Source organism: Protopterus annectens, chromosome 9.part0 (assembly GCF_019279795.1).
Source record: "Protopterus annectens isolate FY-2018-M chromosome 9.part0, PAN1.0, whole genome shotgun sequence".
In the NCBI taxonomy this organism is placed as follows: Eukaryota; Metazoa; Chordata; order Ceratodontiformes; family Protopteridae; genus Protopterus; species Protopterus annectens.
Window position 1 is genome coordinate 1,939,191,463 of NC_056743.1, and position 12,463 is coordinate 1,939,203,925.

At 43.5% G+C, this 12,463-nt stretch overlaps 1 protein-coding gene across 1 annotated transcript in view; it reads right to left on the minus strand.

Annotated features, from left to right (window-relative positions):
* The window catches only part of MAST1 (microtubule associated serine/threonine kinase 1), a 1,222,161-nt gene that overhangs the window by 205,441 nt on the left and 1,004,257 nt on the right, over positions 1-12,463 (minus strand). Inside the window, exon 20 of the mRNA XM_044084747.1 lies at positions 7,526-7,800. Coding sequence (XP_043940682.1) covers positions 7,526-7,800 — 275 coding nt within the window. The remainder of the gene's footprint in view (positions 1-7,525; positions 7,801-12,463) is intronic.

The following is a 12,463-nucleotide window of genomic DNA, read 5'->3' on the forward strand; positions in this document are numbered from 1 at the left end:
TCTCCAGAGGTCCTTTTGCAGAATCTTCATTTTACCATTTCTCTTCTTCAGAGCCTGGGGCTCAAAATAAACTTCAAAAAAGTCTTCCCTGACTCCTTCTCAGGATCATGTCTTTCTGGGTTGCAGAATTTAGATGGTGCCAGTGCTGGCATCCCTGCCTCCTCCAAAGGCATTAACTCTCATTTCTTTCTTTCTTTCAAACTCTTCTTTCCCTGACCTCCATTACAGCCAGGGAGTTTCTGACAGATTTGGGGTTCATGGCTTCCACCATTCTTATGCCCCCTCTGGCCAAACTCCACATGAGGAAGCTCCAGTGGTTTCTGAAGTCTGTGTGGCTTCAGCATACGCATCCTCAAGACTTTCCTGTTCCTCTTCTCCCGTGTCACAAGAAAGAACTTCTGTGGTGGATTCAGCAGTTGTCTCTGAATCCAGGGCTTCCATTTAGTCCTCCCTCTCAGGATCTGTTCACAGATACTTCAGATGTGGGATGGGGAGCATGGTTTGGCTCCCTGACGGTTCAGGGAATGTGGTCACCTTGTCAGCAGAAGGAGCACATTAACGTCAAAGAGATGAAAGCTCTTATGTTGGCTCTTCAGGCCTTTCATCCTCCCATCTCTCCGGGGCCTCTCAAGGTGTTCACAGACAATACCACAGTTATGTGGTACATCAACAAACAGGGGGTACAAGATCTTACCATCTTGGCTAGCTGGCACTTCTGGTATGGGATCTGGCTATCAAGTATCAAGTGTCTCTTCAGGCAGTTTATATTCCTTCAGATCAGAACATTGTGGCAGAGGATCTGAGCAGGTCCTTCACTCAATCCCATACATGGATGCTTCACAGGGATGTGTTTCTGGACATTGTTCACTAGTGGGGTACTCCGCAAGTAGATCTCTTTGCCTCCCCTTGAACAGACAACTTCCTCTGTTTTGTGTCAGAGTCCCAGGTCCTCTGGTATGGAAGGTGGATGCCCTCCCATTTTCTTGGAAGGGAATGTTTCTTTATGCATTCCCTTCCTCTCATTCCAACAGTCCTGTTCAAGATTCAACAGGATGCTCCCAAAATCTTGTTGGTGACTCCCGTTTGGCCACAACAGCACTGGTTCCCTCTACTTCTGCATCTAGCCAAGGGCAATCACCACAAGGTACCTCACAGGGTGAATCTCCTCACACAAGACAAGAGGTCTCTCATCCATCCCCATCTATCCACACTTCAGCTGACACTGTGGGTGATAGGGTTTGATCCCTCACAGACACCTTTTTTCTGAGGACATGCTGCAGGTCCTCTACGAGGACAGGAAACCTACAACTAGGAAATTCTACTTGTCTAAATAGACGAGGTTTTCTATTTGGTATCTTTCTTGTGACCTGGACCCACTTTCTGTGGATGTTCCTTTGGTTCTCTCTTATTTGTGTGAGTTACTCAGTGCTGGTTTGGCCTATTCTTCTATTAAAGTCCACTTATCAGCTCTTTCTGCTTGTCTGCTTTTAACTCCCCCTTTAGCTTCAAGATTTGAGGCTAAGCAATTTCTTAAAGGCATCCTTAACATTAGACCTCCCAGGAAGTCTGTTTCTCCTCCCTGGGATCTTAATTTCGTTCTGGAAAAATTGACTCAGGCTCCTTTTGAGCCTGCTGTTTCAGCATCCTTGCAACATTGTTCTTGGAAGACAGTTCTTTTGTTAGCGCTTACTTCTACCAGATGGGTTGCAAGCCCTTATAGCTTGTCCACCTTTTTTGGGATTTCATGAGGACAGGTTGTCCTTGTGATCTAATCCTTTCATGCCCAAGGTGGTTAATGAGTTGCCACTTAATCAGTCTATTAATTTGCCTACTTTTTTCCCCTCTCCACAATCTGACAGCGAGAGGGTGCTGCATACCTTAGATGTGCATAGACAGCTCAGATTTTATTTGGATAACAGAACACAACACCTGCAACACATAGACCACACAGTCAGAGTGTCAAGCAGTCACAGCCCTTAAGGCCAAACACAATGCCAGACACACTAGTCATTGGTGACTCCATAGTCAGACACACTGACGTCCCGCTCACCAGACTGAGTAAGGAGAAGGTCACAGTAAGCTGCCTGTCGGGTGCTAGAATCCGCCACATAACGCATGCACTCAGGTCTCTCAACAGCAGGTACAAGTACGACTCAATCATTGTCCACGCTGGTGTTAACGACCTGAGACGTACCTCCTTGGACTACATGAAAAGAGACATAGAGGAGCTCTCTGATTATGTAGCCCAAGCAGGTATGACCCTGACCTTGAGCAGTATCCTACCTTCACCAAGAATGATGCCACAATACAGAGATAAGATGATCAGCTTTAACAATTGGCTTAAACTCTGGTGTCATTCAAAGGGGATCCAATGTCTGTCTGCCTGGGATGACATGCTGGACAAGCCACGCTGCCAAGGGCGGCTTGCACTTGTCACCCTGGGATTCGGATTTTGGCAAAGGCTCTTGCCACCCCCATAGTGCCTTTTTAGGCAAGGCTCAAATTCTAAACCTACCACCCTAGAACAAAACAAAGAAAAAACTAAGGGTAATGCTGCTCAATGCCAGAAGTCTCAACCTCAAGATGGAGGCCCTTCTCAGTATGGAGAACATCGATGTCTGTGCTGTGACAGAAACCTGGTTCAAGGCTCCTGAGAGCACCCCAGCACTATCAGGTTTTACCTCATATCATGCGTTCCGGCCCCAAAACCCGGACAATACCAAGAAAGGAGGAGGGGTATCCATATTCATCAAAGACACCCACACCTCAAGATTGGTGGCATCACACGATGCATCGGAAACCATCCAGGTGCAATTAACCATAGGCAAGATTGCTCTGCAATTTGTAGCATGTTACAGGCCACCCTCGCAAACTCAGGAACCTCATACGGCCTTCCTGAAAACACTGGAGGGGATAAATGTATCTCCGAACACCATCATACTAGGTGACTTCAACTACCCTAATATAGACTGGGAACACTACTCAAGCCCAAACACTCTAGCCCAAAAGTTCCTGGAATTCATAAACTCAAATGCCATGGAACAACTAGTCACCATCCCCACAAGAGGAGAAAACATACTTGATCTCATCATCACGAACATGGGAGCACAATGTTCAACACCGGAAGTATACCCCTCACTGGTGAGATCTGATCACAAACTAATCTCGCTGGAGGTCCTCATCCCGCCCCCACCCAAAATGAAAAAGACCACAGTAAAGAACTTCTCGAAAACCGACTTCACACTTCTAAAGACTAGTGTGGTCTCCTTTAAGGCCCCTGAGCCGGCGGTTAACATTACTCAAACCGCTGAATCACTTACAAATGCCTTCTACCAGCACCTGCAGGGCTGCATGGATCAGGCAATCCCAAGCAAAACAAAGACTCTTTGTACCAAAGGCAAGCGTCCTGTCTGGTGGACCCCAGCCATAAACAAACTCTACAACAAAAGGAGAAAGCTACTACAAGATATAGCAAAATCCTTAAAAGGTAAGACACCGCTGATCACTATAAGTAAAAAGCTAAGAGCTCTCATAAAATCATCCAAAGCTAATTTTGAGAAAAAAATAGCTAAGGACTCTAAAGACAACCATAAGGCATTATTTAGCTATGTCAGAAACCTAGGAGGAAACTCCCAGATATGCTCAGAATTAGTTCAAAATGATGTGAAGATTACTGATCCTACAGACATTGCCAACATACTGGCTGACAGGTTCAGTGCAAACTTCTCCCCTCCTCCCACGTTAAAGGAGAGATATCTATACCAAATGATTGTAGCCCCCCCAAACATCTCTAACGCCCAGGTGAGAACTGCTCTCTCCAAGGCAAAGAACACAGCATCCATGGGACCTGATGGTGTCCCCGGCTGTGTGCTCCATGAACTCAACGAGGAATTAAACCCACAGTTAGGACAGCTGTTTAATCTTAGTCTCACCTCTGGATACGTACCCAGGGAGTGGCGCACAGTGACTGTGGTCCCACTCCACAAAGGCGGTGCCTCCACCGACCCTGGAAATTACCGTCCCATCAGCTTGACAAGCCTTATCTGCAAAGCCATGGAGAGGATCATAATGGACCTCATAAATAAAGATATAGGGAACTTGCAGACTTTGGATCCAACCCAGTTTGGCTTTGTCAAAGGCAGATCATGCCTTTTAAACTTGGTTGACTTTTTCGAAACAGTCACCAAGGCCATTGACGAGGGAAAGGCAGTCCATACAGCCTACCTAGACCTGGCGAAGGCTTTTGATACAATACCTCTCTCGGGTATCATTGAAAAACTCATCAACTTAAATGTAAACCCATACATTACAAGATGGGTTGCAAACTGGCTGAGTGACAGAACCCACAGGGTCAGAGTTGCTGGCGCCATGTCAGACTCAAAGCCTGTCACAAGTGGTGTCCCACAGGGCTCAGTCCTGGGCCCACTCTTGTTTGGCATCTACTTTTCTGAAGTACAAGCAAACACAGGAGGGTTATGGCTGACAAAGTTTGCAGATGACTGCAAACTGGGCGCCGTAGTTGAAAACACATCCAACACAGATATCCTTCAGAAGGGTCTCACAGAAACGGATAACTGGTGCTAGAGCCATGGCCTAAAGTTAAATGCCAAGAAATGCATAGTCATACCCTTCGGGAAAAATAAGGTTACCCCTAGCTACCATATAGGTGGCAATCCCTGAACACAGAAGAAGTTATTAGGGACCTGGGAACCCAGGTTGACAGTAGCCTTTCATTCGACACTCATATTGCTAAAGTAGTTAGGAAGACCTTCTACATTGCCCACCTTATCATGAAGGGATTCACATCTAGATCAAGGGAAGTCATAGTCTCCCTATACTCATCACTCATCAGACCAATGATCGAGTACAATGCTCCATTCGGAATGTATCTGACCCGACACTTGCAGCAGCTGGAGAGGCCACAAAAGTTCCTCACCAAAAGGATAAAGGGTCTCAAAAATCTGTCTTATGCTGCCCGACTGAAAGAACTCCAGTTATATTCAGTTGCTTACCGCTTGCTCAGAGGTGACCTATGCCTGACATACAAGGCCATGTCAAACCCAGATTTGATGAACATGCTTCATCTCAAAAAATCTAAATCCCTCAGAGCCACAAGGGCGGGAGACTTAAACCTCGACACGGTTATTAATAGGACGTCCTGGAGGGATAGATTCATCACCCAAAGACTCCCTATGCTGTGGAACAAAATCCCGGTTTATGTGAGGCAGAGCACCTCGCTGGCCTTGTTCAAGAGGAATCTTGACCAATGGATGGGAGATCGCAGATACACCCCAGGGGTTACCTCAGTGTCACTGCTCGACAGAGGCACAGCAAAATAATGGGCATAGTTTCTCCAAACTAAAGGGGTGGCGTAAGCCACAAAACTATGGGCTAGGCTTATAAATGCCCTCGGGCAGATAGCCTAGTATGAACCTATGAACCTATGAACCTATAAAGCTATCAGAAAATCTGACCAGTTGTTTGTTTCATTTCATCCTAGGTCTTTAGGTTTGGCTGTTTCCAAGCAAACTATTTTGACTTGGATTTCAAAGGCTATTTCTTTTTGTTACAATTTTCATGGTGAGAGCCTTCCTTCTTCTATAAAAGCTCATTCCACTAGAGCTGTGGCTTCTTCTGGTGCTTTTTTCAAAGGCTTATACACTAATTCTATTCTTGAAGCTGCTCCCTGGACTTCTGTGCATACCTTTACCAAACATTACCAGTTGGATGGTATCTCCACGGCTAGAGCTGGTTTTGCTGCTGTTTTCTCCTCACAAGTTTCGTATTGAGCTTTGGCCTCTCCCATTTGTAATGAATACTGCAGCGGTGAATGTAAGGACATAGTACAGTTGTGTAAAATCTTACCATAATGGTAGATATCCTTGCCTTCACCACTGCAGTATTTACTCCCTCCCTCCATCCCCCAAGTCTTTTTTTCCTTCCTGGATATGCAGGTTCTCCTTGGTTTTCCTTGCACTGCTGTTCCTACTGGGGCAATTAGTTCTGAGGATAGTACACCTGAAGGTCACCTTTATGTCTTACTTTACACAAGAAGTGTGCAGGTGACATTCAGCATACCTTAAGGCAACGGTAGACTTTGGTAAACTGGCCGGACAATGGGCTTCATGGCAGGGAATCCCATTTGTAAGGAATACTGCAGCGGTGAAGGCAAGGACATCTACCGTTATGGTAAGATTTTACACAACTGCACTTTACATCCTTATAGTTCTATTCATGTAGATGCTTGTGGGGGCAAAATAAACGATTAACCTTTTCAGTCATTTTTTAAGGTTTATTATTTACATTTTATGCCTCCTGCAATTTTACCTTCTTTTGTCTTGCTGTTATTGTTATTTTTATGTCTATAATTAGACATCTGAGTACTTTAAATAAAGTTATTTAACCTTTGTTAACTGGGAAAGTCCGACTTGGAACAAGCCAGTTTTCAGCGGAGGCCCTGGGAGAAATGTTCCAGATGCATGCCTTTGTAACATGGGAGGAAACCCACACAAAGCAGGGAGGACAAGCAGATTCCAAACAGAGAATCGAACCGGAAAAGCTCTTGCTATTAGGTGACAACTCAAACCTCTGCACCACTGCCCCATTCATTAGTAATAAGGATCTAATTGTCTGTATAAGAATGATAATTTAAGTGCTCATAAGTATGTCGTTAGCATATCTCTGAAGTATTGTTATAACCTTCCTGGGATCCTATTCAGAAGATTGACTCAATGGAAAGTCGAACTTCGTATGGTCGAGACCATATAATCCACTTTCCAAAAAGTCAGACTACAGGAAACAACAAAAATCTACATTTTTTGCAGGGTGATAAGCCCTCCCTGCACTCCCACACCCCCTGCATATCATATATACCAACTCTGAGATCGCAGTACAGTGGGGAAAATGGTAAATGTCCCAATCCCCAATGTACCATGATCTCCATCAAAAGCTTCTACATTTCGAATATATGAAGTTTGACTTTTCATTGAGTCAATCTTCTGAATAGAAAGACATCAAAGATAGCAACAGAAAGTGCAAGGTCCATCAGCACAGAGAGACCAAACTCCAACTACAGCCCAGGTGATCAGAGTTTGATTAGTGGTTTGGGCACCTGCCGCTGCTGAACAGACACAGCATCGCTGACTCACCTCTTTTTAGGGGACAGTGTGGGGGAGATGTATGTCCGGGGCACTAGGTATTGTTGTAGAATCATTGGAGACCAGAAATCATGTGAGAGTGCTGGATACTGGGGGGATAGAGCAATCTTGATGGATTACATCACTTGTGCAAGTAAGTGACATGCCCTCATTAATACCCATTTATCACTGAACCCTGCAGCATATTACTGGGTATGCAAATGGAGTTGGGACTATAAAAAGCAAAAAAAAATAAATGATGACCCCTCTTGGTTGTCTTGCATCCTGGACAACGGAGAAAGTATGGGCCAAAAGGTCAATGGGGGTGGGGGGGCTGATGGTCAGCGGGCAGTGAGGAAGAAAATAGGAGCAAAAAAGAAAGTGAATACCTGAAGTCACATCACTGGGGGCAGGACTTGCTCTACTATCGACTGTAGCCACACCCTTTCCGTGATTTGGTTCTGATTGGCCAGTTGCCTTAGAGTCTGCCTTTTCTGGGAGAGGCTGTTTCTTCTGCTGCTGATTCTGCTTGGTTTCAGATTCATCTTCTTGTGGAGCACTGAAGCGACTGGTGTCCATAAGGGCTGAGAATCGCCGTCGGGCTGCAAGTGGAGGGCTTGAGTCACTCTCTGTGAAGGAAGACTCTGATGCTGAAAGGCGCTTCCTACTCAAGAAACAAATCAGGAAAGTTATTTTTACCATCATATTTTCTGGCCAACTTTTGTTATTCACAAGTCAAATTTATTCAGAAATATGCTAATATATGTCAATAAAGATCTATATTTTAAATGCCAGTATATATAAATATTAATAAAATAATATGATAGGGTAAGTCCATTCTCTGTAACCCAAAGGGCTAAAACCAAGGCATTAGGCCCCCTCGAAAATCCTATCTTTCCATGGTTTAGTATCTCCCTATCCCATAATTCATCACACTACTGTCTATCTACAGATTTACAAAGACCTTCTGGTCGCCTTAAGTTGCTAATTCTAATTTCTTGTTTAAAATGGTCATGACTGTCCTGGTCTTCTAAATATCAATATTTTCTAATATTTGTTTCAGTCATTTATTATTTTATGTGATATTTTAATGCATTTACTGAATGTCCCAATCAGACATTTATCATTTGCAAACAGGGTAAGCTGGCCCATTGAACCCTTATCAGTCATGATCTGAGCCCGCTGATAAAAATAGTATGAAAACATATACTGGGAAAAGGAATACAATTAAAACTATAAGCAATAACATAATGTAGGCATTAATACAGTCCTAAACTCATAACAATTCAATTACAATTACAATGTCATTTTATAGTGTGTACCTTTTTATAGTGTGTACCATAAAAACGTACATTTGTATACTTAAACTTACCGTTATAGTACATGTACTGCTACCAGGAATATAACAACTGGCCAGCTTCTCAAGCTTCAGGTCACCTATCACACACCCAAACCATAAGCCAGATTGAGCAGAACTGAAGTAAAAGAGTAATGTGGGTGCCAATCCCTTCAGAGCTTTCATGCTAACTGAGAGAGGGAAGCTGGAGCCCTGTAAGAAGTCAATGCTACAAAAATAAAAATAAGGGTCTCCACATTGGCATCAAAAACATACAAAAATTAGGGGTGCTGGAGGAAGGGAGACAGTGGCTACTGCAGCAGTGATCATTCCAGCATCTAGTGCTTGGTATTTTTATTTACACAACGGTGCTATGTTCTTCCTTTGATCACTGCTGCATTATCTTAAGTTATATGGATAGATAATCTTAATTTAGAAAGCCTGGCAGGAGGAAGGATGACAGCCCATGAGCCCCTGGAGAATGGTCCTAGCAAATCCCATTCTAGACCTGGAGAAGGAATCTAGTTTATAGTATGCACAAAGGACCAAGCTGCTGCTTCTAGAATACTTCTAGAATCCAACCCTTTCCAAAAAGCCACAGCACAAGCCAAAACCATGGAAGAATGAGCCATGATCCTGCCTGGAAGTTTTGTTATGGTGGGATTAACAATGGTTGTCCTTTTTTCTTACCTTCAAAAAAATGAATAACTTATCAGAAGTTCTGAAAGATTTTGTTTTGCCAAGATAGTACCTGAGTTGTTTGTGGACATTCATGGTATGAAATAACTTTTCAGACTCTGAAAAAGAAGGCAGGAAAATGGATAGCCTAGCTTAAAGTAAACTCTGATACCACTTTGGGCATTGAAGAAGGATTTGTTCTCAAAGAAACCCTATCCTTGTCAAAAATGAGATCATTAACCCACCATAAAGGCTTGCAACTCAAGATACTCATCTTGCAGAGGTAAGGCTGTTTTCCTTGTCAAGAATCTCCGGTCAGCCTGATGTGCTAGTTTAGTTAGTTTAAATGGAAGAAAAGTTAGTTCTTCTAGCAATTTTAGCACACACAGTTAAAATCCCAAGGAGGAGCCACCTGTTTTCTAGGAGGCTTTTTGTACAACACCCCTTCCAAAAACATTTTCACATACGACTGCATTGAAAGAGGGGGGATCCATGGGCAGACATGCTGAAATGTCCAATAAATGAACCTTGATCGAGGGGTAAGACAGGTCATAGGATAGTACCTCACACAAATAATGTAAAACCAGAGAAACACTAGCCCTGAATGGGTGCTGGTTATGTTGTTGGTACCAACTAGAAAACATTTTCCATTTGCTAATATATGATTTCCTAGTAGCAGATTTTCTTACCTCCATTAATATCTGCTGCATACCCTCAGAAACAAATATGTGCCTAAAAGGTACTAAGATTCTATCATCCAGAAAGTCAGTTACAGTTGTTTGGGATTGAGATATATCAAACACCCCTGGTTTTGTGTGAGTAAATCCAGTCTGTGAATAAGCTTGTGGTAACTGTCCCTGGACATTTCCAGAAGAAGAGAGAATCACTGTTGCCTGGACCAGAAGAGAGACACCACAATGGTCTTTTGGGAGTCCTGAATCTTCAGAAGTGCCCTAGATATTAGTGAAAAGGGTGGGGAAGCATAAAAGAGCATTCCTGTCCAAGAAAAAGAAAAGGCATCTGCTTTCCAGGCTTTCTTGTATGGAGTGGAGTCCTGGGGCAGAAATTTGCAAAACTGATAAGGCAAAATGATCTAGCTGAGGTACTCCTCACAGATGGATCAAATTAGTGTGGATTTGTCCTGGCCCTGCTCAGCTTGTCTGCCAGACAATTTAGGTCTGACCAAATGTAAAATGTCCGTAGAGTGATATTGTACTGAAATGCTATATCCCAGGCTATCATGGCTAGTTTGCAAAGAAGGTAAGATCTGGCTCCCCCTTGCTTGTTTATACTGTGGTGTTGCCTGGAATGACATTTATGTGACCTAACATCTCCTTTATGTTTTGGTCTGTCGATTTTGTCTCAAAGGCCTTACAATTTTATCCTCATAGACGCTGCCCAACAAGGAAAGTCTAAGGCATCTGCAATGAATGACTGTGCTGAAGCAGGAGGCAAAATAGGAGAACTGGATTCTGAGCGATGATATCTCCACCACATAGATTCATAGGTTCATAGGGGGTTACTGTGCTATTGACCCAAAGATCTTTATAAGCCTAACCATGTGTACCCAATATAATACCTGAGAAACCCAATATAAAGGATCTTGCCTAAACTCGAGATCTTAGTTAGAAACGACTACCCGTATCTAGGAAGGTCATAGATGAAATCTACCTAAGAAACCCAATATAAAGGATCTTGCCTAAACTCGAGATCTTAGTTAGAAACGACTACCCGTATCTAGGAGGGTCATAGATGAAATCTACATGAGAAACCCAATATAAAGGATCTTGCCTAAACTCGAGATCTTATTTAGAAATGACTACCCGTATCTAGGAGGGTCATAGATGAAATCTACCTGAGAAACCCAATATAAAGGATCTTGCCTAAACTCGAGATCTTAGTTAGAAGCGACTACCCGTATCTAGGAGGGTCATAGATGAAATCAGCAGCAGGAATTTGCGGCTTCCCATCCACTCACCCAGACTATGCTTAAACAGGATCATATAGGGGCTTTGTTTGATGTGAATTGGTAGGCTATTCCAGAGGAGTGGCAACCTCTGAGAGACATATTTCTCTCTCCAGCAGGTCCTATTTATGTCACAGGCCAGGTTAAGATCCCTGGAGCAGGTGACCCTTGTCCCATTTGACTTGTGGATGTGCATCATTTCCATTATATTTGGATCTGAGATTGCTCTGTAGGCCAGGCACAAGTCTTCTCTAAGTATTTTGTACACTATTGAGTACAATGACAGTGACTTCAGTCATGTGCTGGAGACCCTGAATTTTCTTGGTTAGAAATCTCTGAGGTGTGTCAAGTTGCTGCAGATGCCTGGTAAGCTACATACCAAAGGCAGCATTGTACTCAATTATTGGCCTAATGAGGGTTGAGTATGGGGGTATTATGACCTCTTTCGCTCTTGAGGCAATGCCCAGCTGTGCGACATAGAATGCCTTCCTTCCCATAGTAGACACATGGTGGTCAAAGTTTAGGCTACAGTCAACTTGTGTCCCCAAGTCTCACTACTGAGTTGCAGGGATATTGTTTTTACCAAAAGGGATGATAATGCATTTTTTAGCATTGAGTTTGACTCTATGTCTTTAGCACCAATCATTGATTTGTGTAAGTCCCTCTTGAAGTATATTGACATTGTTTGGGGATTTCAGTGATTGCACCTAATTTGCAGTTATCAGCAGACTTAGTCAGCCACGGCCCCTCTGTTTTGGTCTGAACTTCTGAGAAGTATATTCCAAACAGTAGGGGACCCAGCACTGACCCCTGTGGAATCCCACTGGTGATACGTATGCTGGCTGAGGTAAAGTCCTCAACTTTAACTGAGTGTGGTCTGTCTGTGAGCCAGTTAGCAATCCATCTGATGACATAAGGGTTGATATTCAACTGGGAGAGTTTATCAATGATGCCTGAATGTGGGATTGTGTCGAAGGCCTTGGCTAAGTCAAAGTAGGCTGTATGCACAGATTTGCATTCATCTATGGCTCTGGTGAAGAAATCCATCGGGTTTAACAGGCATGACCTGTCTTTGACAAAACCAAACTGTGTTGGATCAAGGGTTTGGAGATCATCTATATCCTTATTTATACTTACGGGTCTGTAGTCCCAGGGTTTGTACTCATGCTGTGGTTGAAAAGAGTACCTAATGGAGTTGCTAAATCATGTTAAAATGCAACCTGGGATGCCATCCGGTTCCACTGAGGCTGTGTTTTTGGCCTTGGAGAGAGCATTAGTGACTTGCTCTTTGGAGATGCAAGGTGGGGAATATTTAATCTCCCTTTTCACAAACCCTAGAATTGGAAT